This window comes from Sus scrofa, chromosome 13 (genome assembly GCF_054392235.1).
Source record: "Sus scrofa isolate SSC_HxYL_T2T_F1_AM1 chromosome 13, Sscrofa_HxYL_maternal_Yorkshire_Landrace_v2.0, whole genome shotgun sequence".
NCBI classification, from domain to species: Eukaryota; Metazoa; Chordata; class Mammalia; order Artiodactyla; family Suidae; genus Sus; species Sus scrofa.
Window position 1 is genome coordinate 96,776,600 of NC_139395.1, and position 26,305 is coordinate 96,802,904.

The following is a 26,305-nucleotide window of genomic DNA, read 5'->3' on the forward strand; positions in this document are numbered from 1 at the left end:
CTCGTCTCCCAGGAGCATCTGGAGGCTGCTCCAGACCCACAGCTGTGGACTTGTTTTGTTTGGCACAACCAGTGTTTTCACATTTTTAAATGTATTTACCAATGTTTTAAAACTAGGCAATTTCACATAAACTTCCAGCCCCTCTTTTAAACACTAGACTGTCCACAAGCTGAGGTCCACAGTCCCCTCCCTGCAGGGACACTGCGCTAGAGACACAGCTGGGTGGGGGCCTTGCATTCAGGGGGAGCACGAGCCCGGCTTTCTCCACAGCCGCCTGCCGGGCCTAGGAGGCTCTGGAGTTTGTCGTCAGGGTGCAGGTGGAGGGAGAGGACAGGGGAAGAGGTGGGATCTGGGCATATGGAGAAGGAGAGGCCATCTATGAGGTGAACAGCAGCAGGGAAATGGGGCCCTGAAGTGGAGGGAGGCAGGGTACCCGTCCCAAATCCTCAGGTGGGTGGCTGAGGAGGCCCAGCCTAACCAGCTGTGTGCCTGTGTGTGTGTGAGTGGTATGTGTTAATGTGGGCTGTATTTGATGTGTGTGTGTGTGTGTGTGTGTGTGTGTGAATGTGTATGTAAGTGAGATGCGCATGTGTGTGTGGTGTATATGTGTGAGTAGTATGTTTGTGTGTGAATGTACTCTGGGAGTGGGGTGTGTAGTGGGGTGTGTGTTGTGTGAATGTAGGGAGTAGGGTGTGTGGTGGGGTGTATGTTGTGTGAATGTAGGGTGTATTTGATGCGTGTGGGGTGTGTGTGAGTGATGTGTCTGAATACAGTATGCTGTGATATGTGTGGTATGTGTGTGAATATGGTGTGTGTGTGTGTGTGAATGTAGTGTGTGAGTGGCATGTGTGTGAGTGGTATATGTGCACATTCAGTAGTTTCCCCAGCACTTTCCTATCCTGCAAAACCATCATTTTCCGTATCCTACAGCCCCCATGTCCCCTCCCTTATGCTGCTTGGAGCCTGTTGTCTGCTAGGAAAGAGAATAACTAGGTTTGGTAGAACAGTGTGTAAATTAAAAGAAAACTGCCTCTGAGCAGGAGAGCAAGGAGCCCCTGCAAGGTACCCGGGTGTTGTGACACTCACGTTGGTCCACCAGGCCCTGGCTTCCTCAGTCTCGGCAGGCTGTGGGCACTTACAGCTCCAGCTCTTTGTGGGCGCCCTGCAGGTCCATGGTGTATGGTGGCAGGGATTTTTCTGAGGCACAAATTCATGTCATCATAGCTGCCAGTGGGCTCCTCGGCTGCTGAGCAGACCTGGTCCTGCATCCTGCCTTCCAGCTGCAGGGCAAGGAGGGGGGTGCTTTGTCATTTCCTCCTCTCCATCTGGGGTACATTTTATGGAGAAAAGCGTGTGTCCCAGTGGTGTGTGTACATTTGGGGATTCATGGAGATCTTAATATGTTTTGGTGACAAAGGTTTAGGGGTGCAACCCTTAGAAAGCCAAGGCACTTGTGCACTGTATATTTAAAAAAACACAGTAAGATTCTTCCTGGGTATTTATTTTGCTGAGCTGAAGTCAAAAAGAATGAGAACTTTAAAATGATGGCTTGCATTTTTAACCTAAAGGTTCTGTCCCAATATCTGCATCTCATCATTATTGCTAAAATTTTTTATTTAGTATTTTGTTAAATTAACCTTGATCCTGGAGTTCCTGCCATGGCACAGTGGATTAAGAATCCGACTGCAGCAGCTTGAGGTCACTGTGGAAGCAGGGGTTTGATCTCTGGCCTGGTGCAGTGGTTTAAAGGATCCAGTGTTGCTGCAGCTGTGGTGTAGGTTGCAACTGTGGCTCTGATTCAATCCCTGGCCCAGAAACATCCAAGTTCCTTGGATGTGGCCATAAAATTAAAAAAAAATTTTTTTGATCCTTTTCTTGGAGATTTAATTTGTTTGATTTCCGAGAGTTCTTTCTTTGAATGTTTCTCATCTAACTCCCACATAGTGTTAAGTATCTGTGTTAAAAAATTTCTATAGATAAGTGACAAAATTAAGTCTGACAAGTCAGCTTTTATGACAGCCTCTTAAGCTCTTGTCATAGTTCCATTGGAGGAGGTGAGTGTGTCAGGTACCAGGCCCTTCCATGAACTAAACACGGGACACATTTGTGTCCACGGGTCATTTCTGGTTTTCTAGGGTAGGGACATTATTTCTCTCTCTCCCCTCCACCCCTGACCCCCACCCTTTCATTCTTCCTTCCTCCCTTCCTTCCTTCCTTTCTTCCTTGTTTCTGATCTTAGAGAATTTCTCCTAAGAATAGACAGGAGGATAAAAATGTAAGCACAAAGATGTTCCCTCACGGCACAGCAGGTTAAGGATCTGGCGTTGTCCCTGCAGCAGTCCTGGCTGCTGCTGTGGCGCGGGTTTGATCCCTGGCCTGGGAACTTCCACATGCCAAAAAAAAAAAGTTGTTTATTGCAGCACTGCTTATAACAGGAAAGTGGGGTAGACAACAAAAGTGTCCAACAGTAAATACTCCTATAGGCATTACACCACCTGTTTGTTTGCATAAACCTGTCTGTATGGACTTGGAAGGTTGCCCATAATGTACTAACTAAAAGGACTTGTGGTACTTTTATACAGGAGTGTGTGTTTGTGTGTGTAGTCAGCAGTATTGATAAAAAGAGGAATCTCCCATTTTATTTTATTTACTTATTTTTTCTTTTTAGGGCATATGGAGGTTCCCAGGCTAGGGGTCCAATCGGAGCTACAGCTGCCAGCCTACACCACAGCCACAGCAACATGGGATCTGAGCTGTGTCTGCAACCTACACCACAGCTCACGGCAACGCCGGATTCTTAACCCACTGAGCGAGGCCAGGGATTGAACCCACGTCCTCATGGATGCTAGTCGGGTTCATTAACCTCGGAGGCATGATGGGAATTCCAGGGAATCTCCCATTTTAGTAAAACCAGGAAGTGTTAATAAAATGAGTCAGTGAGTCCAGGAGAGTTCGTGCAGATCGCCAAGACCGTATGATGAAGGGAGAGACAAAGTGAGAGAGGAAGCTGCAGGATGTCAACCTAGGAGGAGGCATTGAACAGGGGTGAGCTGGGGACACAGCAGGAGTCTGCCCAGGTGGAGTTTGCACGGATCAGCTTGGGTCTCACTTCTTGTGGTCCTGACAACAGGGCTCCAAGCTGGTAACATTAAAAAAAAAAAAAAATGAAGTGAGGTAAGTGGCAATCAGAGGCAGAGCCCGGTGATCTTGGTAGCATCCCACCTTGGGGGAAGGGGTTGGAGGGGGAGGTTTTTGAGACTATTCAGAAATGAGGTCTTGGGGCAGAACCTGAATTATGAATAAGGGGAGGACGTCAGGAAGTCCACACAGGGCTCTGGAACCACTTCACCGTCCTTCCTGCCAGCATAGCCCCAGCACACGATGCCTCACTGAGGCCCCGCAGAGCCAGCCTGCCTTAGGACGGGGGCAGGGAGTTGGCCACCATGCAGGGCCCTCTCTGGTTCATTTGGTTCAGGCTCCAGCATCACCTCTTACCCTCCCTGCCTCCCTCCCTCTTTTTCCTGGGTCATCTGAGGGGCTGGACCCCACTGGCTAGGGGTCTGCCTTTTGGGGAACTTGGAACCCAGCTCTCCCTGTCCCCAGCCCCAGGTGTCTACCAGAGGGTGGGATGGTCGGTCTTCACAGCATCTGGATTCCTGAGGACGTGGCCCTCTTACAGCTCATGGTCTCTCGCCAAAGTGGCCTCCCCAAAGCTCTCACACCCACCCAGTGGCGGCTCTTCCTTTTGACTCTTTTGCAGAAGCAGATGACCAGTCTTGACCCACCTTCCGGGGCCATTGTTTTGGTGGCCTCAATGGATGCAGACTTTTGAGACCAAGAAAACATTTTGCTCTTGGGGAAGGGGGAGCAGGGTCCTTTGGCCATAGTGACCCTGTCACCATTACCACCAGAGCAGAGGCAGAAGCACAGTTTCACCTCCAGCAGGACATCCAGACAGATGTGTGTGTGTGTGTGTGCGCGCGCGCGCGCACACACACACACACACTCACACTGCAGTGTTCACTGTGGGTTTCTCTGGGTGGTGAGAATATGTGTGACTCACTTCTTTTTATACCTTCATTTCGAATAGCTATTTTAGGATGAATGCATGTTTATATGAACTGTGAAGATCCTTTTTCAGTTTGTAAAAAAGAAAAATCTCTTCTCAAGGGGGTTGAAATTGGAAACCTGTTTCCAGGTACCTTGGGTTCTTAGCCTCAGTCCATGGATGTCTGCATTGACTCACATGGCTTCAGGGGTGCCGTGAACCCCCAGAAGTCAAATTTAAAAGCTTATGTGTGTGGGAGTTCCTGTTGTGGCTCAGCAGATTACAAACTTGACTGATATCCATGAGGACATGAGTTTGATCCCTGGCCTCACTCAGTGGGTTAAGGATCTGGTGCTGCCGTGAGCTTTGGTATAGGTCGCAGATGTGGCTCGGATCCCATGTTGCTGTGCAGTGGTGGAGGCCAGCAGCTATAGCTCCAATTTGATCCCTAGCCTGGGAACCTCCATATGCTCTCAGCAGGTGTGACCCTAAAAAGCAAAACCAAACAAATAAACAAAAAAACTTATGTGTGCTTCAGTCCTTTTCCAGGGCTGAGGATCAGTGGCTTTCATCAGATTCTCAGAGGTGCAGCAGAGGGGATCCAGGTCCTGTGATGATTAAGGATGGCTGAGGTTCTCTTCATAGTTTCTTTGGAGGGACCTGTCTTGAACATCTCTCTGATTTCTAGTTTCCATTATGATTCAGAATCCTTGGTGCTTGCAGCATCTCACCCCAGGGACACAGCTAGGTCAAGGCCAGTTACCAGTGGCCCCAGAGGAGTGTAAGGTTTCCTGGCTCCTCCAGGAGGCCACAGCTGGGCTCCAGCTTAGGCCACAGTGGGACTCCTTCCCTTGCACTCTGGCCGTCCTGTGGACCTAGGTCTCACATGTCAGAGGGGGTCAGGCAGGGAGGAAAGAGAAACTTGGGAACAGCCTCTGGCAGGAGCTGAGTCCCCAATCCCCTGAGCGCCCCCTGCTGTGGTCCCCGGCTCCCTGAATGGGACCAGGCTTATCACTGACACCAAAAGCACTTACCAGATTCTTACCTAACAGTGATTCACCATGAGGCAGCAAGAATGAGGGATGTCCAGAAGTTCCTGTTGTGGCGCAGTGGAAACAAATCTGACTAGGAACCATGAGGTTGCGGGTTTGATCCCTGGCCTCGCTCAGTGGGTTAAAGATCTGGTGATCCTTAAGGTTAAGGATCTTGCTGTGAGCTGTGGTGTAGGTTGCAGATGTGGCTCGGATCTGGTGTTGTTGTGGCTGTGGCGTAGGCTGGCAGCTGTAGCTCTAATTCAACCCCTAGCCTGGGACGCTCCATATGCCTCGGGTGCAAGAATGAGGGATGTCAAATGACTAAGAATGAGGAGACCAAGGAAGGTAGGCGTTGTGTTGTGACCAAAAGTGGATCAATCTGAAGGGAACTGTGGATTCAGCTGTCTGATCAGACTTGTGTGTGTAGAACCGAGCCACTCAATGTGTCCTTGATTTTTCACTTTGCACCTGCAAATGTGAGTTCTACCCCTGCCTTTAAAAGCAAATGACTTAAATAGCAGAACTGTGGGTGCTGGTGATGGTGTGGTTCTGGTTTCTATTTGAGAATTGTACACATGTTGATCTGCAGTGCAGGCTGGAGGCAGAAAGGGCATGAAAGACACCCTAGTGGACTGAGGAACACTAAGGGAGCTGTGGGAATTGCCTGTCAGAGCAAATCATTCTTTGTGGCCAGTGAAGGGGAGGGCATTGAGGAGCCTTTTGGACTATTGGGAGAAAGAAAGCAGAGAAATCAGGTGACAGGATAAGGGGTGTTTGCCTTATGAGAAGGCGCCATCGTGGATACGCTGAATTATTTAAGGGAGTCAGAAAAGCTGAAATTGGGGTTGTCGAGAGGGGAAGGGAAGGCTGGCTCACTGTGCTTCTGTGAAAGGCGTGGACACAGCACGTCAGCGTCCCTTCCGCATCCCAAGGTGAAGGGAATACCTTTTAAGTGCCCATGAGATATACAAATAATCGCATCCGGGGGACAGATGTAGAAATAGCTCTTCTTGATCTCTTACACATTCCAGGCACAGTACCGCCTTTCACAGGGGACGTCTCGCATCATCCTAACCATCACCCTGACACGGGTTTCATCATCTTCATTTCATAGGTGAAGGAAACAGGGCCCAGAGAGTCAGGAACACTTGCCCTGGGTCACACAGCTAGGAAGGAACATAGTCAGGACTTAAGCCCAGGTCTCATGACCCTGGCCCCGCGCCACCTCCCTGCATTCAGAACCATGAACAATCCTGGCCACAGGTGGCTAAGGACAGGCTTGAGTGGAAAAAGAAAGAGGTGACTATAGTCCCTTAGGGAGGTGACCAGCCCAGGGTTGAGGTCCCAACAAGGGTAAGGCAGGCTCTGGAGCTAGAAGGGTGAAAAGCAGGTGGTGGGGCTGAAGCTGACAGCACGCTAGCTGGAACCCAGTCAGAACACAGACTGGAACTTGAACCCACAAGCTGGGACTTGAACTCAGCCTAAACCCAGATTGGGACTTGAACCCACGTTTTAAATTAGAATCACTCACCTGATGTCTGGACATACTGAGGTTCAGGTTCTTTATGCCTCTGCGCAGAAGCAATTCAGCAAGAGACAAAGTGATACGCAAGAAATAGATCTATTAAGATAGGACGCTTGTGGGAGATGCAAGCAGCAGGCAAGGAGGCTCTGCCCCCAGGATCTGGTGGGCCACAGTTTTATAATCCAAGGGGAGTGGGGGTTGGAAAAGACAAGCTCTTCCTTTCTGAGAGTAGTAGCTCCTCCTGGGTATCCAGTAAGGTGTATATTCAAATCAGCTGAAGGGCCAGCCTCAAACTCTTGTCCTTGGTCTGAATCTGAATGCAGGGCTCATCCCATCCCCCACCCAATGACTTGAGGCAATTCTCCCACCTCCACTAGTCCAGCAAGCCTAGCTTGTTCTGATGGCTTTCTTGAGCAACTTATTAACCTACAGTGACCTTCCAAAGTCCCCTAAGTTTCACTCTCTATCTATGGTCCCTTATTGGGACTTCTGCAACTACCTGTGCCTATGCCATCCCTATCAGGGCCACACGTCAGCCCCACCAGGTTCTTTGCTGGCACAGTCAGTGGTGAGACTTGGGGCAGCTGAGCTCAGAGCAGTTGAGTTCAGCCGACACTTTAGCCTTGTCGTGCTCACCTGCAATGGGACGCCTGTGAATACCTGACACCTGACTTCAATCTTCCAGAGTCTGTGTAATCAGAGGAAGAGCTGACAACTAAACAGCAGCAGGATAACCAAACAACTATAGGGCAGGGATGGCAGGAGGCAGAGATTTGGAAGTCACCTGACTCCCTGTAAAACTGACTCTTCCACCTGGGGAAGCTTCTTCCTGGAAAGGCCGTTATTGGCACAGTTGACTAGTGCCAGGTCCCATCTCTGGGGCTGTCAGCATGGCAGGGACACGGTCCTAGAGGAGTGGTGTGACAACCCCCACCGCACCATGGGGTTGGCATGGGAGAGAAGCTGCCACAAAGAAGGAAAAGAGGGGTGGCGCTCTCACCCGGGGGTGGGCTCACCATGCTCTGTCAAAATCACCTGTAAAGGGCTGCATACAGAGGTTCTTAAGCCTAGAGCTGGAGCAAGAAGGCCAGGAAGCAGGTAGATCCTAATATGGGATGAAGAGCTCGAGACTATGGCTGTGGGCTTGGTGCCCTGAATGGGAGGAACTCCCAGGTAATGACCTGGCTGCACACACCTGGCTCTAACACGACCCACTGAGCCTGTGCATCACTGAGCCTATGGAAGCAACCAAGGGGGCCCGAGACCCAAGGAGACAGCAAGAAATTTGTGGCCTAGGAGCCTCTGCTGATAAGTCCTGATCTGTCCTGGACCCTGGGCTCTTTCTTATTCTCCTCTCCTCTCTTCTGTGGGGACCATCAATAGAATAAACTGAAATATCTTATGACCACCCTCCTCAACTGGATTGTAAGCTCCAGCAGAAGGGCAGAGACCTTGTCAACTAAAAAACACGTGCAACCTAAAAGCTGAGAGTTATGTTTTATTTGGTGGACAAAATTGAGAACTTTAGCCTGGGAGGCAGCATCTCAAGTAACCCTGAGAAAACTGCTCCCAGGAGGCAAGAGGGGGAGCTAGGATTTTGCAACTAAGGACAGGTAGTCAGAACAAAAGATTACTGTTAATAAAAGAAAACCAGACATCTCAAGGAATTGAGCGCTTTTTAATGTATGGGAAGAGGCAACAAGATTCACTGAAATGATTCCTTTGATACACACTTCAGCTATTTGGGGACAGTATCCTGTGTTTTCACATACTGAGGGCTCACCCTGGGAGATGGCTACAATTGCGAATGACTGTGACATCCTTTATTTACTGATATGGAAGGCTTTTTTTTGGGGGGGGTCTTTTTTGTCCTTTTAGGGCCGCACCTGCGGCATATGGAGGTTCCCAGGCTAGGGGTCTAATCGGAGCTACAGCTGCCGGCCTATGCCACAGCCACTGCAACACCAGATCCGAGCCGCGTCTGCAACCTACACCACAGCTCGTAGCAACGCCAGATTCTTAACCCACTGAGCAAGGCCAGGGATCGAACCCGCAACCTCATGGTTCCTAATTGGATTTGTTTCCGCTGCACCACGATGAGAACTCCACGGAAGGCAATATTAACCTAATTCTCAATCTTAGTTTCTTATTCTCTGAAGAAGTCCCAGCATGTACTCAGTAAAGGTTGGATGGCTGTTTGGGAGATGCATAAATACCAGGTCTGGCAGGTTAGCAGGCCGAGGCTTATAGGCTGCCGGACCTCAGGTCAAGGCTCTTGACCTGCCTCTGCCCGAGGTCCATTGCCTGGCTGATGATTACCCTTCCTAGGATGAGGTCCAAGGCTGAAAAAGCAGTGTGGGTCAGCTTGGCTTGAATCTTAGTCATAGCTGCAGGAATGTTTGCCAATGAGGCATATGGATCCATTCTCTGTGCATTGGAAAGGGTGGCAGTGAGACAGGGGAGGGGCCCAAGTGGAAAGCACCTGATTGTTTTACTGGTGATTCTGAAAAGTTTCCTGGTTGCTATTATGATTGTGGGGCCCAAGTACCTGCTTTAGAGGCCCTGTTCTCTGCCCTCCTTTGACACAGGGACCTCATGGGTATCCTTCTACAAGAAGCTTATGGATGTGAGGACGGGATGAAAATGATTATAGGTAAGATGAGCAGGTAAAGCAGACATAGATGGGAAAGACCCATATCCACAGGTGGCTGATGAAGTCTTATCTTCTGCTGGGAAGTAGTTAGTGCAAGTTCATGTGCCTGATGCACAGGGAGGCCAAACAAATGGAAACATCGGAGTTTGGAGCTGAGAAAGGTTTATTGCAGGCTGTGCAAGGAGACGGGTGGCTCATGCCCCCTAAAAAAGCCTGAACTCCAGGAACTAAAATTCGAAAGCATTTCTGAAAGCCAGGTGAAGGGGTGAGGGGGTGGCAGGGTAAGTGATCAGCTTGTGCACAATTCTCTGATTGGCTGATGGTGAGGTAACAGGGCAGTGGTGTCACAGGGGTGAGCATGATCAATCTTTAGGCTCCAGGAGGACTGGGGCTTTGTGCCCATGATCATGAAGTAGTTAACATCTTCCATTTGGGCCGGGGGGTGGGGGGGAAGCGGTTCACATTTGTAAAGCAACTCAGGAAATGCACATCAGATACAATTATGCCATTTTCTCGGTACCTCAGATAGGAGCTACAGCAGAAGAAATGCGGGAAGGGCCTGCCCCTGGGCAGACCTCCATAGGGTCCTGCTTGGTTACAAAATCACACCACAAGGGAATTTCCTGCCTGTTGGTGCTGAGCTAATTATCAATACAAGCTGTCTCCTGTTCTAAAACTCATGTTGGCCATAGTGGTACAGTGGCCTCAGGTCACTCATCTAGGTTCATGGGGTTTTTTACACCTACATAATGAAACTCATTATCCTTCCATCTATTTGCCTGCCCAATGTCCATTCTGATGTCCCCAGGGCCCCACTTTCTTGCCTGATGACATCTGAGCTGCTGTCCTCTGCTTGGGACCACCAGAGTTCTTAATTGTTCCAGGGCAGAACAGCTGGGTTGGCCTGCCAGGGAAGCAGTGTCCTGCAGCCCCAAATATCAAATCTGCTCCCCAGCCCCTGAGTCTGCCCCTCAGTCCCCTTTGCGATGAAAAGGCAAGCCCGCCTGGGACGGCAAATGTGGCGAGTCAGGCAGCAGCCAGGGCAGGGGTGCCTCCAGCCCAGGTCTGCTCCATCAGGATCTTTTGCAGCCCACCTCTCCCAGGATCCTTTCATGCCAGGAAGCCCTGGGGGCCAACGGGGCCAGGCTTCAAAGGTACCTAGGGCCACCTGCTGCCTCTTGTCTGCTGTTCTCCCTTGCCTTCTGCTCCTCTTCCCCATGTAGCTAGGCTCATTTTAGCCTCTCAGTCTCTGCTTGGGTGTCTCAAGGAAACCTGCTTGGTCAATCCCCATCCCTAGCTGGTCAGGTAACTGTCATGGGCCATGCAGGTGGGTCAGAAAAAGAATTTTCCAGGAGCTCCCATTGTGGCTCAGCAGTTAACGAACCCAACTAGCATCCATGAGGATGCGGGTTCAATCCTTGGCCTCACTCAGTAGGTTACGGATCTGGCGTTGCTGTGAGCTGTGATGTACATCACAGACATGGCTCAGATCCTGCGTTGCTGTGGCTGTGACGTAGGCTGGCAGCTGCAGATCTGATTCAGGCCATAGCCTGGGAACCTCTATATGCCCTGGGTGCAGACCTAAAAAGACAAAAAAAAAAAAAAGAAAGAAAGAAAGAAAAAAGAAAAATTTCCAGCATTACCCGGTGAAGAGAAAGAGTAAGATAAGAGATGCTGCTAGCACAGTGGGAGATTTCCTGATTGTCAGCGAGAGCTGCCCTTACTCCTGGGCATGTGCTCACCTCTGTTTTTATAACCCAGGGAGAGGAGAGGTCTTATGATGCATCTGCTGACCTGCTGATTGGTTGGGGAAAGAGGGGTGTTATGATACACTTGCCAGTTGGTTGGGGTTTGCCTGGGGGGTGGGGTGAGGAGTGGACCACATACCTTTCCTTGTAGGGGCAGGAAGGAGTAGGTCAGGTTGCTCAAGATGGGGGAGGGGGCATTACAATGAGACGGGTGTGGTGATGATAAGTGTCTGGTAATCCTTGTCTTGGCCAGAGGCTTTGAGTTCTGTCTCCTTGAAGAGGCCTTGAAGTACCACAGTAACCCCCCTCCCTCAGTTCTCCCACACGAGGATTCAAGGACGCATTTAAGCAGGTCTGTGTGTGTGTGTGTGTGTGTGTGTCTTTTCTAGGGCCGTACCAGCAGCATATGGAGGTTCCCAGGCTAGGGGTCTAATCCAAGCTATAGCTGCCGGCCTACGCCACAGCCACAACAACTCAGGATCCAAGCTGCATCTGCGACTTACACCACAGCTCACGGCAACGCCAGATCCCCAACCCACTGAGTGAGGCCTGGCATCGAACCCGCAACCTCATAGTTCGTAGTCAGATTTGTTAACTGCTGCGCTACGAGAGGAACTCCAGAGCAGGTCCTCAGTTCAGTAAGCATCTATGGAGGACCTGCACTGTGCTGGTTGGCGGGGGACTATAAAGTTAGAAGAGACATGGTTCTGGACCTCTGGACCATCAGGGAGGCAGGTTTACAAACTATGGACACCCCTGCTTACATGTAGTGTAGTGTGAGCCAGGAGGGCAGTAAGAACCAGCTGGGCTCATAAAAGAGGGATATCCAAACTACTTGGGGATTCAAGGTGGGCCTCCTGGAGGAGGTGGCCCCTAGGATCAGTTATGGAATCGGTCAGATCTGGGAAACAGAGGTTGGGGTAAGAGTAGAGTCACAAGCAAGGGGAGGGAAACATCCTGTGGGAGTGGGGGGGGCTCTGAGCAGTTCAGGATAAAGAGAACTGATTTAGGGGAGGGAAAGCAGGGAGATGGAGCTGGGGAGACGTCTCACCCATGGTGTCTATGCATCACCCGAACTTCCCCTGATTGTTTAGTACCTGGAGGGCCTGTTGAAGGGCCCCACTTGGACTGACCCTGTGTCCTGGTGACTTAGGAAGGTACGAAACAGGGCAAGGTAATCTCCACAGCTAGTGGGTGAGGCAGACAGGCCCCAGATGCCGGAGGAAGCAGTAGATAAAATCTTTCTAGATGGAAGGTCTCTCTACCTGTGGCTTTCAAACCATTGCTTCCTTGAGTTGTGGGTGGATCCTGTCTTAGTCCATTGGGCTGCTTCATAAAAATGCCATAGACTGTTTGGCTTATAAACAACAGAGGTTTATTTTTCATGGTTCTTGAGACTGGGAAGTCAAAGATCAGAGCATTGGCAGATTTAGTATCTAGTGAGAGCTCCCTTCCTGGAAGGCATCTTGTTGCTATAGCCTCATGTGGCAGAAAAGGGCTAGGGGAACTCTTTGGAGTCTATTTTACAAGGGCACTAATCCCATTAATGGGGGCTCCACCCTCTTGACCCAAAGACCCCCACCTCCAAATACCATCACATTGACAGGATTTCAACATGTGAATCTGAGGGGACATAAACCTTCAGCTTGCAGCAGTTCCCAGGTAGCAACCCCAACAAGCCTTACCCTGAGTGCTCTCAGATAAAGCAGCAAGCTGTGGGGACTCTGCCCAGGGACGGGTACCCCTCTGTCCCTCTGTCACTCATATTATCATGTTTCCATTGCTTCACCTTTTCCTGGCCCAGACTCAAAGGGAGTGTGCCCATAGGCATGGTCAAGGGGTCAGGACCTGGTACTACTTCCAGAAAGACCAGAGTCATGAATTGAGAGGTGCCACACAGTTGGAAGGGCTGGCTCATTAACATAATGCCTTAGGAGCTCTACTTTCATCATTCTCTTTCTCTGGCACAAATCCCTACCCCCACCCCCTGGGATAAATGATATCTGGACACCTATGTGGTAGCTGCTCTGGACTCTTCCAGATGCTGGGAAGAAAGTGGCTCTAGGACCAACCAAAGGGTTAATTTGAGTTAGTGAAGGGCCAGTTCTGTAGCTCTGGGGTTATTGTTTTATCAGAAGTAATGAAAGGTGGAGTTCCCATCGTGGCGCAGCAGAAATGAATCCAACTAGGAACCATGAGGTTGTGGGTTCGATCCCTGGCCTTGCTCAGTGGGTTAAGGATCTGGCATTGCCCTGAGCTGTGGTGTAGGTTGCAGATGTGGCTCAGACCTGGTGTTGCTGTGGCTGTGGTGTAGGCCAGCAGCTATAGCTCCGATTGGACCCCTAGCCTGGGAACCTCCATATGCCTCGAGTGAAGCCCTAAAAAAAAAAAAAGAGAGAGAGAAGTAGTGAATGAAAATATGCTTGTTGGAAAAAAAAGTATGTAGACAGTATAGAAAGATATAGACATTTCTATACATATAGAATATATGTAATATGTGCTTACTATATATATGCATGGGTTTATAAAACAATATGGGCAGTTAGAGAAAAAAAAGTGAAAATTCTTCTTCACATCCCATTTCACCCATTCCCCGGAGGAAACCACTGCTGCATTGTTGTGGGTGTCCTTGAAGACATTTTTCTGCTCACTTACATAATTAACAAAAGCTTATATATAGTCGTATATTTATGATTTATTTTTTTCTTTCCACAAGGAGGATTATATAAATATTCAGTGACTTGGTTTATTCACTTCATTTGTCTTTGATTCTTTTCTTTTTTTCTCAGTGAATTTTATTATTTTTATAGTTATACAACCATCATCACAACCCAACTTTACAACATTTCCATCCCAAACCCCTAGCTCATCCCTCCCCCCACAACCTTTCTCCTTTGGTAACCATAGGTTTTTCAAAGTCTGTGAGTCAGTTTCTGTTCTGCAAAGTTCATTGTTTCCTTTTTTTAGATTCCACATGTAAGTGATAGCATATGATGTTTGTGTCTCACTGTCTGACTAACTTCCCTTAACATGATAATTTCAGGTCCGTTCATGTTGCTGCAAATGCTACTATTTCATTCCTTTTTATGGCTGAGTAATATTCCATTGTGTATATGTACCACATCTTCTTTATCCACTCCTGTTGATGGACATAAACCCATGCACCTACAGTCAACTAATCTATGACAAAGGAGGCAGGAATATACAATGGGGAAAAGACAGTCCCTTCAATAAGTGGTGCTGGGAAAACTGGACAATTACATGTAAAAAATGAAATTAGAACACTCCCTAATACCACACACAAAAATAAATTCAAAATGGATTAAAGACCTAAATACAAGACCGGATACTCTAAAAGTCAGAGGAAAACATAGGCTGAGCACTCTCTGACATAAACCACAGCAATATTTTTTCAGATCCACCTAGAGTAATGACAATAAAAACAAAAATAAACAAATGGGACCTAATTAAATTTAAAAGTTTTTGCACAGCAAAGAAAACCCTAAACGAAATGAAAAGACAACCCACAGAATGGGAGAAAATATTTGTGAATGAAGTAACTGACAAAGGATTAATCTCCAAAATATATAAACACAAACAATCCTATCAAAAAATGGGCAGAAGAGCTAAACAGACAATTCTCCAAAGAAGACATACAGATGGCCAAGAAACACATGAAAAGATGTTTGATGTCACTAATAAGTAGAGGAATGCAAATCAAAATTACTATGAGGTGCCACCTATGCCAGCCACAATGGCCATCATCAAAAAGTCTACAAACAATAAATGCTGGAGAGGGTGTGGAGAAAGGGGAACCCTATTGCACTGTTGGTGGGAATGTAAATTGGTGCAACCACTGTGGAAAACAGTATGAAGATACCACAGAAAACTAAAAATAGAATTAGCATTTGATCCAGCAATCCCACTCTTGGGCATCTATCCAGAGAAACCCATGACTCAAAAAGATACATGTATCCCAATGTTCATTGCAGCACTCTCTGCAATAGCCAAGACATGGAAGCAACCTAAATGTCCATTCTTTTTAACTGTGGCAGAATATTCCACACTGTGGATGCAACATTTTGTGCAGCTGATGAAAGATATTTGGGTCATTTCCCCCTTTTTGTTATTATTAACAGCACTGCAGTGAATCTCTTTGGCCATGGGATGTTGTGATGGGAATTGATATTTTGTCAAATAGATTCCAAGAGGTAGAAAAATGAGATCATGGATAAAGCACAGGTAACATTTTGGTTCTGACTGCCATATATTCCTTCTGAAAAGTCCCTCCAGTTTTCACTATTACCTGCAGTATATGGGAGTGTGGGTTTCACACCTTGGCCAGTACTGATATTATTAAGCATGAGTTTCTAGTCTGGTGGGGTAGATAGGAAATCATATTTTTTTGTTTTATTTTGTATTTCTTTAAGTATGTATAGTGCTGAACATTTTTCATAAGTTATAAATGCCCCTGGTATTCATTTCCCTATAATTAGCCTACTTGTATCCTTTTATTGATTTTTCAATTATAGGACATCTCTGCACTTTGGATATTAATAATTTGTTATATATATGTTGCAAATATTTTCCTCTCAGTGGATTGCTTGTCTTTTACCTTTGTTTATAACATCTGTTTGCCAAAGGAAGTTTTAAACATTTATTTAGAAGAATTTGTCGGAGTTCCCGTCATGGTGCAGCGAAAATGAATCCAGCTGGGAACCATGAGGTTGCGGGTTTGATCCCTGCCCTTGCTTAGTGGGTTAAGGATCTGGCGTTGCCATGAGCTGTGGTGTAGGTCACAGACACAGCTTGAATCTGGCGTTACTGTGGCTCTGGTGTAGGCTGGCGGCTACAGCTGTGATTAGACCCCTAGCCTGGGAACCTCCATGTGCCAAGGGTGTGGCCCTCAAAAGACAAAAAAACAAAACAAAAAAAAAAAAAAAAAAAGAAGAATTTGTCGAAGAAGTTAGGGAATTTAAATGGATTTAGACTAGGGTTTGGGCCCCATTTTAACTATTGTTCAAATGTATGCATATATACTATATAATGATTAATAAGTCCTTTAGAAGTTAAATGATTCAAGGACACACCTATTTTTGTGTATTTCCTAAGTTGGCAGGTGCTAAAAATACAACTGTTATTATGTGGGGCATTCTGGATTGGGAATACTTGGAAAGACTGACCCAGAGGATGGACTGACATCTGCTTATAAATAATTGATAAAGTGTCTGAATCAGGACTTACTTGACTGAAAGTAACAGAAACCCAACTCAAACTAGTTTTAAGTAAGAACTGGGACACCTAAGGGACACCTGGACCACACCTGAACCCAGGGGCTCAGAGGATGGATGGCCTCAGATCTTCCTTCCTCTTTCCTCTCCTCATTTGTTGATCTGGCTTGTCTCCTTATCTTCATTTTCTTCCATGTAGACAGAGGCTGTTTGTTCACGGAGGGACAGATGGCTGGAGCAGCCCAGGGTTTTCTTTTTTCTTTTCTTTCTTTTTTTTTAAATTAAGAAGATTTTTATTTTTATTTTTTGGCCATCCTGCAATATATGGAGTTCCCAGGCGAGGGATCAGATCCAAGCCACAGTTGTAACCTACACAGCAGCTCTGACAAGGCCAGATCTTTAACACACTGTGCCAGGCTGGGGATCGAACCTGCATTCCAGTGCTCCAGAGATACTGCCGATCCAGTTGCACCACAGTGGAAATTCCTTTTTTTTTTTTTCGATTAAAAATTTTTTGTTTTAGTTGCACCTGTGGCGTGTGGAAATTCCCAGGCCAGAGATCGAACACACACCACAGCAGTGACCCAAGCTGCCGTAGCAACAATGCTAAATCTTTGACATGCCGTGCCACAGAACTCCTAGCCCCAGGTTTTCATTCTTAGAGATCAGCGTCCAGGAGAAAAGAAACCTTTCTTCTCTCTCAAAGGGGCAAGACATCGTGATTGACAATTCAGCCAAACCACATGAAGGGGGAGGGGAGTTGTTCACCAACAGATAGAGGGGTGCTAGATGGACAAGCGTAACAGACTTCAGGGCCCAGGCATGACATCCGGCAGGTGGTGGGGGAGAACCTGGCCTGGAGGCAGAGATGTGAGCTTGAGGTGACTTTCCATCCACTGTGTACACCATGGGCAGCTGCCACAGCCTCCCCTTGGGTCTGTGTCTCTTGTGTCTAAAATGGTCTCTTAAGGATTAATGAGCAGATGCCTGTGACTGGGCTCAAGGGGCCACAGAATGCAAAACAGGTGTCATTAAGTGAGCTACGTCATACGTGTCTAGCACTTTGTAGGCTCAATAGGTGATAACTTTCTGCCTTAGTATTTTCTGGAATTCAAAGGGTGTTCATGATGAAGTAATCAGGGTGCATAAAGTTAGTGTGTAAATTCTTCCTTTACCACATGGGCGAGGCCCCCTTTCCCTGCGTGACCCATCTGGTGTTGCATAGATAATTATTGATGACAAGAGGGTAATGGCATTGTGAAAGAGGCAGGGCCTGGAGGGGGCTCAAGAAACACTTCTTGAATGGGAAGCAGACTTGTTGCAACTCTGAAGTCCAGCCTAATTCAGAGAGAGAAGATAGTTGCTCATGGTGAAAATCCAGCTGCCCTCTGGGCCCCTCCAGCCAAACTGCGCCTTCCCCAGACCATGCATGTCGTGACCTGCTTTGCTTTCCCCGCAGTCCACCTGATCCCGGTGTCGGTAGCTAAGAATGGAGTGAATGGCAAGAGTCGAAAGAGAATCATGCCCGACCCGGTGACGGAGCCCCCTGTGATGGACCCTGTTTACGAAGCTCTTCTGTACTGCAACATTCCAAGTGTGGCCGAGCGCAGCATGGAAGGTAGGCCTGGCTGCGCTGCCCAACTGGGTACCATCTTCCCGAAGCATCTAAGGAGCTAGAAGGCCAGGGCCCAAATCCTGCACTTGCACAGGCTGTGCCCTTGAATGAGTTCCCAGGTCAGTTTCCTCTCTTGTAAAGTGGGAGTAACTAGCAGTACCTCCTCACAGGGCTGCTGGGAGGATTGAGTAACCGCCTTGAGTATCATGAGGCTCGCGATAAGCCCTCCACAAATGTTTGCCATCATCCTGATTCTCTAATGAGACAGCAGGATGGAAAGATGGCATCATCGGGCTCTAGGGTGTCACCTTGGCCAATCCCTTTCCCGGGCAGGCTCTCTCAGGGCCTAGGACCTCCACAGCATGCCCCCTGGTGTCTTGCAGTAAAAATTTAGGAAAATGATTTCCATGTTGAGATTTGCTTTTTGGAAAGTATATAAAAGAATGATGTTGCATATGGCAGAAGTCACTGTTGCCAGTATTTCTGTGGGCCTCCCCCTAGTCTGTGGAAGTGTTCGAGGCTCCATGAATAGTCTTCTCCACATTTCACTGGCCTCCACCCCCAGCCACACTTCCAGAGCCTCCCAGTGACTTCCAGAGGTCTGGGACACAGCCAGCCCTCTCGCATTCCTCTGCCCTGCCTTATGAGGCTCATCAGAGGCCCCCCACCCAGAATGGAACCCTTCCACCATGGTCACCCCTTCCTGCCTCTGCAAGGTAAAAGGGCTGGACCCTTCCCGGGTAATCCTGACCATGTGCTTCTCTCCTGCAGGTCACGCTCCGCATCATTTTAAGCTGGTCTCCGTGCACGTGTTTATCCGACACGGAGACAGGTACCCACTGTATGTCATTCCCAAAACCAAGCGCCCAGAAATTGACTGCACTCTGGTGGCTAACAGGTAAATTGCACTTTTCCTAAAAGTCATTTTCAAGAATCTGTTGTCCCTGAATCAAAAGGCTGACTGGAGAATTACAGGATGGGGAATGGCCTGCACTTGACAGTGAGGGCTGTTGGCCAGGAATATGATCTTCAGAACCATCCTGCAGGTTAATCCCATTTCACACTTGAGAGGACAGAAGCCCAGAGAGGTGAGGACACCTTTTTTAAGGCCACACAGCAGATAAACTGGGATTTGAGCCCAGGCCAGTCTGTTGTCTGCAGGCTCCCACCCAGCTGTTCTTCAGGGTGAGAAACATCTGGGACATGGTGCAGTGAGCACTGGGTTAGGAGTCCTGGGACCCCTTGGCCATTCCGTTTAGAGTAGCAGCTAAGACCCTTAGTCTCACTAAGCCTCAGTCTTCTGTCTGTAAAATGGGGGTGACGATGCTGACCGTGTGGGGTTGGGGTGAGGAGTAGGTGGGATGAGAGGAGGATGCACGTTACCAGTTGCAAAGCCACACACATGGAAGACATTCCTTCTGCCTTTTCATTCTTCATGGGAGTAGAGACAGCCTGTTCTCAGTTGAGAGGCCTTTGGATGAAAAATACTTGGAAAGAGAAAAGAAAGTGTGCATGTGGAAATGGCAAGGCTCTTTATAAAATGAGAGGCACAGTTAGCAATAAAGTGATGGGCCAGGCCTCAGCAAATGGTTTGGAGGCACGTAACACCCCAAGTAGCATTTACTAATGAGGAGAGGAAACGGGGGGAAGTGCTCGGTGGGGAAGACATTATTTTGATGGGGTGCCTTGAGTGCCACCTTGCCCCAGGTGGTGCCAGCCTGCTGGAACTATGCATTGCCTCCCTGCAGTCTGGCTGTCAGTTTACAGTGGGCTGTGGTGTGGACCCAGGAGTTCCAGGTTCATCTTTTGCATCTCAGCCTTCTTATTGTCTAATATCCTGGGGAAGATGAAGTGAATCATTTTATGTAAAAACATCATGAAATACCGTGTGACTCTAGCCTTTCATTTCCTGCTGGAGGTCACGAAGTTGACAGCCTTATTTTTCTATGTTCAGCAATCATGGATGCATGTCCTCTTGTTCCAAGGGCTGGAAAACACCCTAGGTCGAGTCCAACCTGCACAGACGCTGGCTCTCTTCCTCATCTCCAGCCCTCTCTACCAGCCTTTCTGCTGGAACCCTCTGCCCCTGCCAACCACTGCCTGCCAGCCCTTCCCCCTTTAGGCCTTTGCACCTGCCGTTTGGCTTGCTGGCCCCCTCCTCTAGATCCCTCCAGGCCTCCTGAGATAGAACCCCTCCTAGGAAACTCCCTGTGTGTTAGGAGGGATCCTCTGCTTATATTTGGCACTGCCACCACCTCACTCAACCCGAAAAGCAGGGTATATGGGAAGGATCCCAGGACAAAATATTTAATGACCAGACCTCAGCTGGCTTTAGGACTAGGGGAAAGGTGCTGTGCTGGTGGTGTGCTTGCAGCCTTTAGTTTCTGGGCTAGAGCATCCAGAGTGGCGGGAGAGCACAGGGTGGGATGAAGGGAGGGCAGCTCAGGGAAGTGGCTTTGCTCCACCGGGCACAGCAGAGCATTAGCGTGTTAACAACTGGCACAGCCCTGCCATTGCTCACTGGATATCTGCCCTTTGAACAGTGACCTGGCTGGACTACTAGGCCTCTGAGCTGGCCGGACATAGGGCAGCCTCAGAACTCTGTGGGTGGTACCATGCTTCAGCCCAGGCAGCTCACAGCTTCTGCCCCCCTTTCTCTTGTTGGACTTCAGATTCCCAGGTGTGAGAATGGGTCTGTCCCTAGACCAGTCAGTGGTTGCTGGCAGGCACCTGGGCACCAGGAGGCCTCTGGAGGCCACTTAGTTGTTCCCAGGGACGGGACCCATGGGGTGGGGCCACTGGGCAGCTCACAGCCATCCCTGGGGTACTCTGCAGCTTGTCTGCCCGGCATCGTTCTCTCTTCCCTCCACTCACCACCAGCTCTCAGGGCACCGAGTCTCACTCCTTCCTGTATCACTGTGCCCAGCCCGAGCCCACATGTAATCGTTGTTGGACTGGGTCCATTGCAGAATGAACTCAGGACCTCAGTGAGAATCACAGGTCATCATTGCTTCGTGTATCTATTGTAGTAGATTTGAACCTCAGCGGTGAAATCCTCTAAAGCCGTGGTCACCTATTTGATGGAAGGCAAATCCCTTCACCTCTCTGAGCCTCAGTGTTTTGTTCTGGAGCAGGGGATAGTAATACTTCCCTAAAATATCCCTCTGAAATCCAACTAAGGTGATGGGGTAAAGCTCTGAGCCTGATCTCCACTGAAAACTTGATAAGTGGTGTTTTATTTATCACCACAGCCTGGAGTCTTCCAGGCCCAGACTCTTCCTCTCTCAGTTGTGGTCATAAAGCCAGGCCAGCTCCCAGGGCCGCTGTTCTGCCCCAGCAATGGCAGGGCCCTGTTTCTGGAACTCCCACTTGAGGGGCGAATGTCCTGGGGACCAGCTGATCTGGCCACCTCTGTCCTCATTTCCCTTCGCCTTGATCTTTTGGCCTAGTTCTGTGTTATTCAGCGTTCTGTATTTTTAGAAGCTACTTTCAGGCCTTTATAGAAAATGGGTGGGGTATGCATGTTTAATTAATTAATGGCATTTAATGAATTCCAGCTTTAAAAACAATCGAAGTTGACTTGTCACTATAAGCACACATTTCTGGGTAAGAGTGAACAGGACTCCCAGCAAAGGGGACCCACTTTGGGCCTCTGAATCTCCTGTGACTGTGGGATTTGGGTCACCAGCTATGCCTGCTGCCTTCCCAGGTGCCAGTTCAGCCTCACGAGGCTTCATAAATTGTGGCCTCTTTGAAGGCTGTATGTCCTGAAGTGTGCCCATGACTCCTGCCTGCCTTGTGAAGGAGCCTGTCTGGGCCAGCAAGGGTGGGGATTTGCAAGAAGCAGAATCAGTACAGCCAGACGCCCTGCTGTTTCCCTTCACAGGGACGCCTTCCATGACTCTCAACGTCTTTGTAGGGGAAGCTGCCTCTGTGTAGCTGTGGGGCTCAGGAACATGGTCTTGCTGCGAGACAGAGGTTGATTTGACAGTTCAGCATGTATGTAGATGGCAGGTGAAGCTGAGGCTTGCATAGTAACACACACACATAGCCTGTGGAGCGAGGGAAGGGCCAGAAACAGTCCTATGAGAGCCGCAACCAGTTATAGCCCAGAGAGAAAGGAGGGGCCCAGGAGGAGATGGTGAATTTGCAAAGAGGAAGAAGGCAGGAGGGTTTCAGGAAGGGGAAGGAAGGCGGGTAATCACGTCAAATAGAGCAAAAAAAAAAAAACTAGGAACCTAAAGACTAAAGAAAGTATATTATCTTTTTTGTTTATAAAAATATAATACATTCTTGAATTAACGTAAATGGTAAAAACTTATTCCAGTGTCCAGTCACATAAAGTTTTTAAACTTTTTTCTGATAAAAGTGTCACTAGTCTTTTGCTATTTTTTTAGGGCCGCACCGGTGGCATTTGAAGGCTCCCAGTCTAGGGGACTAATTGGAGCTACAGCTGCCGGCCTACACCATAGCCACAGCCACAGCCACATCAGATCGGAGCCTCATCTGTGACCTACACCACAGCTCACAGCAATGCCAGATCCCCAACCCACTGGGCAAGGCCAGGGATTGAACCCACAACCTCATGGTTCCTAGTCAGATTTGTTTCCGCTGCTCCAAGACAGGAATTCCCAGGGTCACTAGTCTTATACCTCTTCTCGGCTTGTTTCAGTGTTCTGTGCAGAATTCAGTAGTTGCTTTGATTGTGACCAAAGCACAATGTTTTCTTATAGGCGTGTAGATTAGCCTTCTGTCCCAAACTTTGTGGCATAAATGGGTATAAAAAATGTAAATAAAATGCATATAGAAATGTAAATAAGAGCTCTGCAGTGAATTGTTTGAAGGCCTAAGGTAGTAGCACTGCTGGTTCTTTCAATTTCCAAAATGAAAGTAGAATTCCAAGGCGAATACATGGGTTTTTCCTGAAGAAAACTCATAATCATTTCTGTGTTAGTTAGGGTAAGGCCAGGCTGCATGCTGTTATAATAAAGAGAGCCAAGGATGCATTGCCTTGGATTACAGAGGTTTATCTCTTCCTTGCATGAAGGTCTGAATGAGTGTTCCAGGTTGTATGACTTGGTTCCACCTGGTCATTCAGGGTCCCGGGTTCTTTCCAGGTTGTTTCCACCATGCCCTAGGGATGTCTATGTGACTGAACCTTGGTTGCAGCTGTGCCTGAGCAGTGGCCAGAGGGAAGGAAGAGAGTGTGGAGGGGGCATGTCCATGATCTGAAAGCCTAACATCCTTCCATTCCATTAGTGAATACTTAGTCACATGGCCCCCTGAACCAGGACCTCAGAAATGGGATCTAACCAAGTTCCCAAGAAGAGAAGAATAGATTTTAGTGTATAACTGTTGAAGAAAAACCAGAGCCAGACAGTAGACAAAGCAGTAAAAACAGTAGGGGTAGAATTGGGCTCAATTCCAAATGCAGAATGAACAAATGGGGCCTTACAGCCAAGGAGCAGGGTGTGGGGGGGTGGTCAATGGATGGAGAATTACTCAGAGGAGATATCAGGGGTGAGGGGTTCTGGCTAAACTGACTCCACAGGCATCTTGCTGAAGGCAGACTAGGGTGATCAGATACCATGGGGGTGGGAAGTTCAGGGATCTGGTCAAATATCAAGAGTGGGAGAGTCTGGTTAAACTGACTTAGCAGGATTTTTGCTAAAACTGGGATATGCAAAGATATACATAAATCCAAAGACCATGAAAGTCCAGGATTTCCCCTAGTGGCACAGTGGAAACGAATCAACTAGGAACCATGAGGTTGCAGGTTCGAACCCTGGCCTCGCTCAGTGGGTTAAGGACCTGGCGTTGCTATGGCTGTGGCGTAGGCTGGCAGCTGTAGCTCGGATTAGACCCCTAGCCTGGGAATCTCCATATGCCACCGGTGCAGCCCTAAGAGGACAAAAAAAAAAAAAAAAGACGCGAAAAAAAACAAAGACCATGAAAGTCCAAAGGTTAAGGCCTTGTTCCGAAGAGGGTTCAGAGGAGACTAAAGTTTGGTCAAAGAGGTTCACAAGTAATAGTTTCACTCTCGGTGGCATTTATTTATTTATTTATTGGCCACCCCGCAGCACATGAAGTTCTCAGGCCAGAGACTGAATCTGAGCCACAGTTGCAACCTACACTGCAGCAGTAGCAACACTGCATCCTTTTAACCCACTGTGCTGGGCCAGGGATCGAACCTGTGTCCTGGTTCTGCAGAGACACCAGCAATCCCATTGTGCCACAGCAGGAACTCTTGGCCTTTACTTATTTTGCTTTTTAGGGCCAGACGTGCAGCATTTGGAAGTTCCTGGGCTAGGGGTCTAGTCAGAGCTGCAGCTGCTGGCCTACGCCACAGCCACAGCCACGTGGGCTCCAAGCCTGTCTGTGAACTGTACCACAGCTCATGGCAATGACCGATCCTTAACCCACTGAGCGAGGCCAGGGATTGAATCCGCATCTTCATGGATACTTAGTCGGGTTTGTTAGTGGTAACCCACAACCGGAACTCCACCTGGCCTTTATTTTTAATATTTACATCAAAATCTGACTCTTTTAATAAACACAGTTGGAACTTGCCATATTCATTACTGCAAACTATAGAAGGCATGAACTTTACATGGAGCATCTAAGGATGGGGTACTTCACAGTGGGATTCATTCACATGTGTTTTGGGGGTCTCTGCCACATGCTAGGTAGGTGCCCTCTCAGCTCCAGAGATAGCGGCAGGACCTGGTCATTCAGATCCAAGAGAGGCTCCCTGAGTCAGGTTACCTGATCTTCTTCCTGTACAAAAGACCCAGTCATTTGTGATCTCTACCATAAGTGAAGAGATAGAAGATAAATCTTCATCTTTCCATATCAAAAACAAGTTCCCATGAATACAGTTAGATAGTAATGCATCCTTAAGCAGTCGGATGCCCTGAAAACCTAGGACATCACAGCAAATATTCTCAGTAGTGAAATTTCATTTCTAAAATTGGCAGCAAAGCTTTCTCAGATCCTCAGAAATCACCAACCTGAAATAATGGCCTGGAGCAGAACATTTGACTCCCGTTGATGGATAGCCTTTGTTTATGTGGATTTGTTTTGGCAGCCTCATTATCAGTCTGGACATTTTATTTCCCAGTTTGCAGATATTTATGTATTTTAGCTTCAGGAAAAATAACATCCCCTCTGTTTTTATGGAAAGCCATAATGTCCTACAGCAATCCAGGGTGATTTATTGGACTCCACTGCATGACAGGATTAGCATTCTCTAATTTTAAAACATATTTTTAATGGAATTTTTTTTAGCTTTATGTATTTTGAAAGATAATAAATCTATTTTGGCAGCCATTCTAAAAGCATTGCCACAGTTAATTAGGCTTTCAGACAGCAGGGGTCTGCCATTAAACAATTTATCTTTGCTTCTTTTCATGCTGATTTAGTTTAGTTGGGAACTGCTCTATCTATCTACCTCTATTCAGATGGAAAATGTGTAAACATTTATAGGCCATTTCATTATTCAGTGAAAAGGTGTGTATATTGATAGGTCATTTCATTATTCAGAGAAAATGCGTATATATTCATAGGTCATTTCATTTTTCAGGGAAATTGTGTATTAGTGACAAAAAGGATAAATCTCGATTCACCATGTGTGCTTCATGGCAGAAATACAAATAATGTCAGATCACATAAATAACCTGTTTTTTCACTATTCATTACCACCACACAGGCAATGAAATACCTATGTGCAAAATGTATAGTGAGTTATAGAGATCTGGGTTATCTTAATCAGTTTACTTTCTTCTCAGGAGATTTCCAGGGGGTCACATCAGTTAAAGATTAAGGGTTATCCCTGTGAAGGCTGGGCTGGGTTTTCTAGGAGGAAGAGGCAGCATGTGGAACATCTTGGAAGCACAAAAGAACAGGTGTGCTGGACCACAGAGGTGGATATTGCGTGTGGCCAGAGTGCAGCGTTAGGGAGTCCTGGGCCTCCGAGTGAGGTGGGGCCAGAATAGACTGCCAGTTGTGTGTGGCTCCTTGGGAAGGTAGCACTGTGGAAAGGCAGTGACAGTCGGGGTTGCCTTTTATGTAGATCTCCCTGGCCGTGGAGAAGGCAAGGTTAGCCAGCAGGCAGACAGGGAGCACCCATGCCATCCAGACAAAAGCTGCCTGAGCCAGAACCTGCCCAGAGATGCAGGGATGCAGGAGAGAGGGGCAGGAAAGCCCAGGAGGGCACATGTGCAGGGCCAGGGGTCAGAGAGATCCCCTAGCCTAGCTAGGCTTGGCTGCCTGGAGGGGGTCAGTGGCCTCCTGGAGAAGAAGACAGGAGCGGCAAGGGCTGGGGAAGAGGGCAGGGGCTCGGGCCAGCCCTGCATGGTAGGGATTTCACATGTAGGGGTCAGTGGTTGAGCAATCATGAAGTTGGATTGTACTTACTTGGGGTCGTACTGGCTGAAGCTGAAACTGTTATGG

General features: G+C 48.1%; 1 protein-coding gene across 8 annotated transcripts in view; it reads left to right on the forward strand.

The window, feature by feature from the left end:
- Positions 1-26,305, forward strand: part of PXYLP1 (2-phosphoxylose phosphatase 1) — a 94,679-nt gene that overhangs the window by 60,557 nt on the left and 7,817 nt on the right. For all 8 annotated transcript variants that reach the window (XM_084989868.1, XM_084989867.1, XM_021069541.2 and 5 more), the window contains 2 exons: positions 17,699-17,857; positions 18,626-18,752. In XM_084989868.1, the coding sequence (XP_084845994.1) occupies positions 17,699-17,857; positions 18,626-18,752 (286 nt within the window). The remainder of the gene's footprint in view (positions 1-17,698; positions 17,858-18,625; positions 18,753-26,305) is intronic.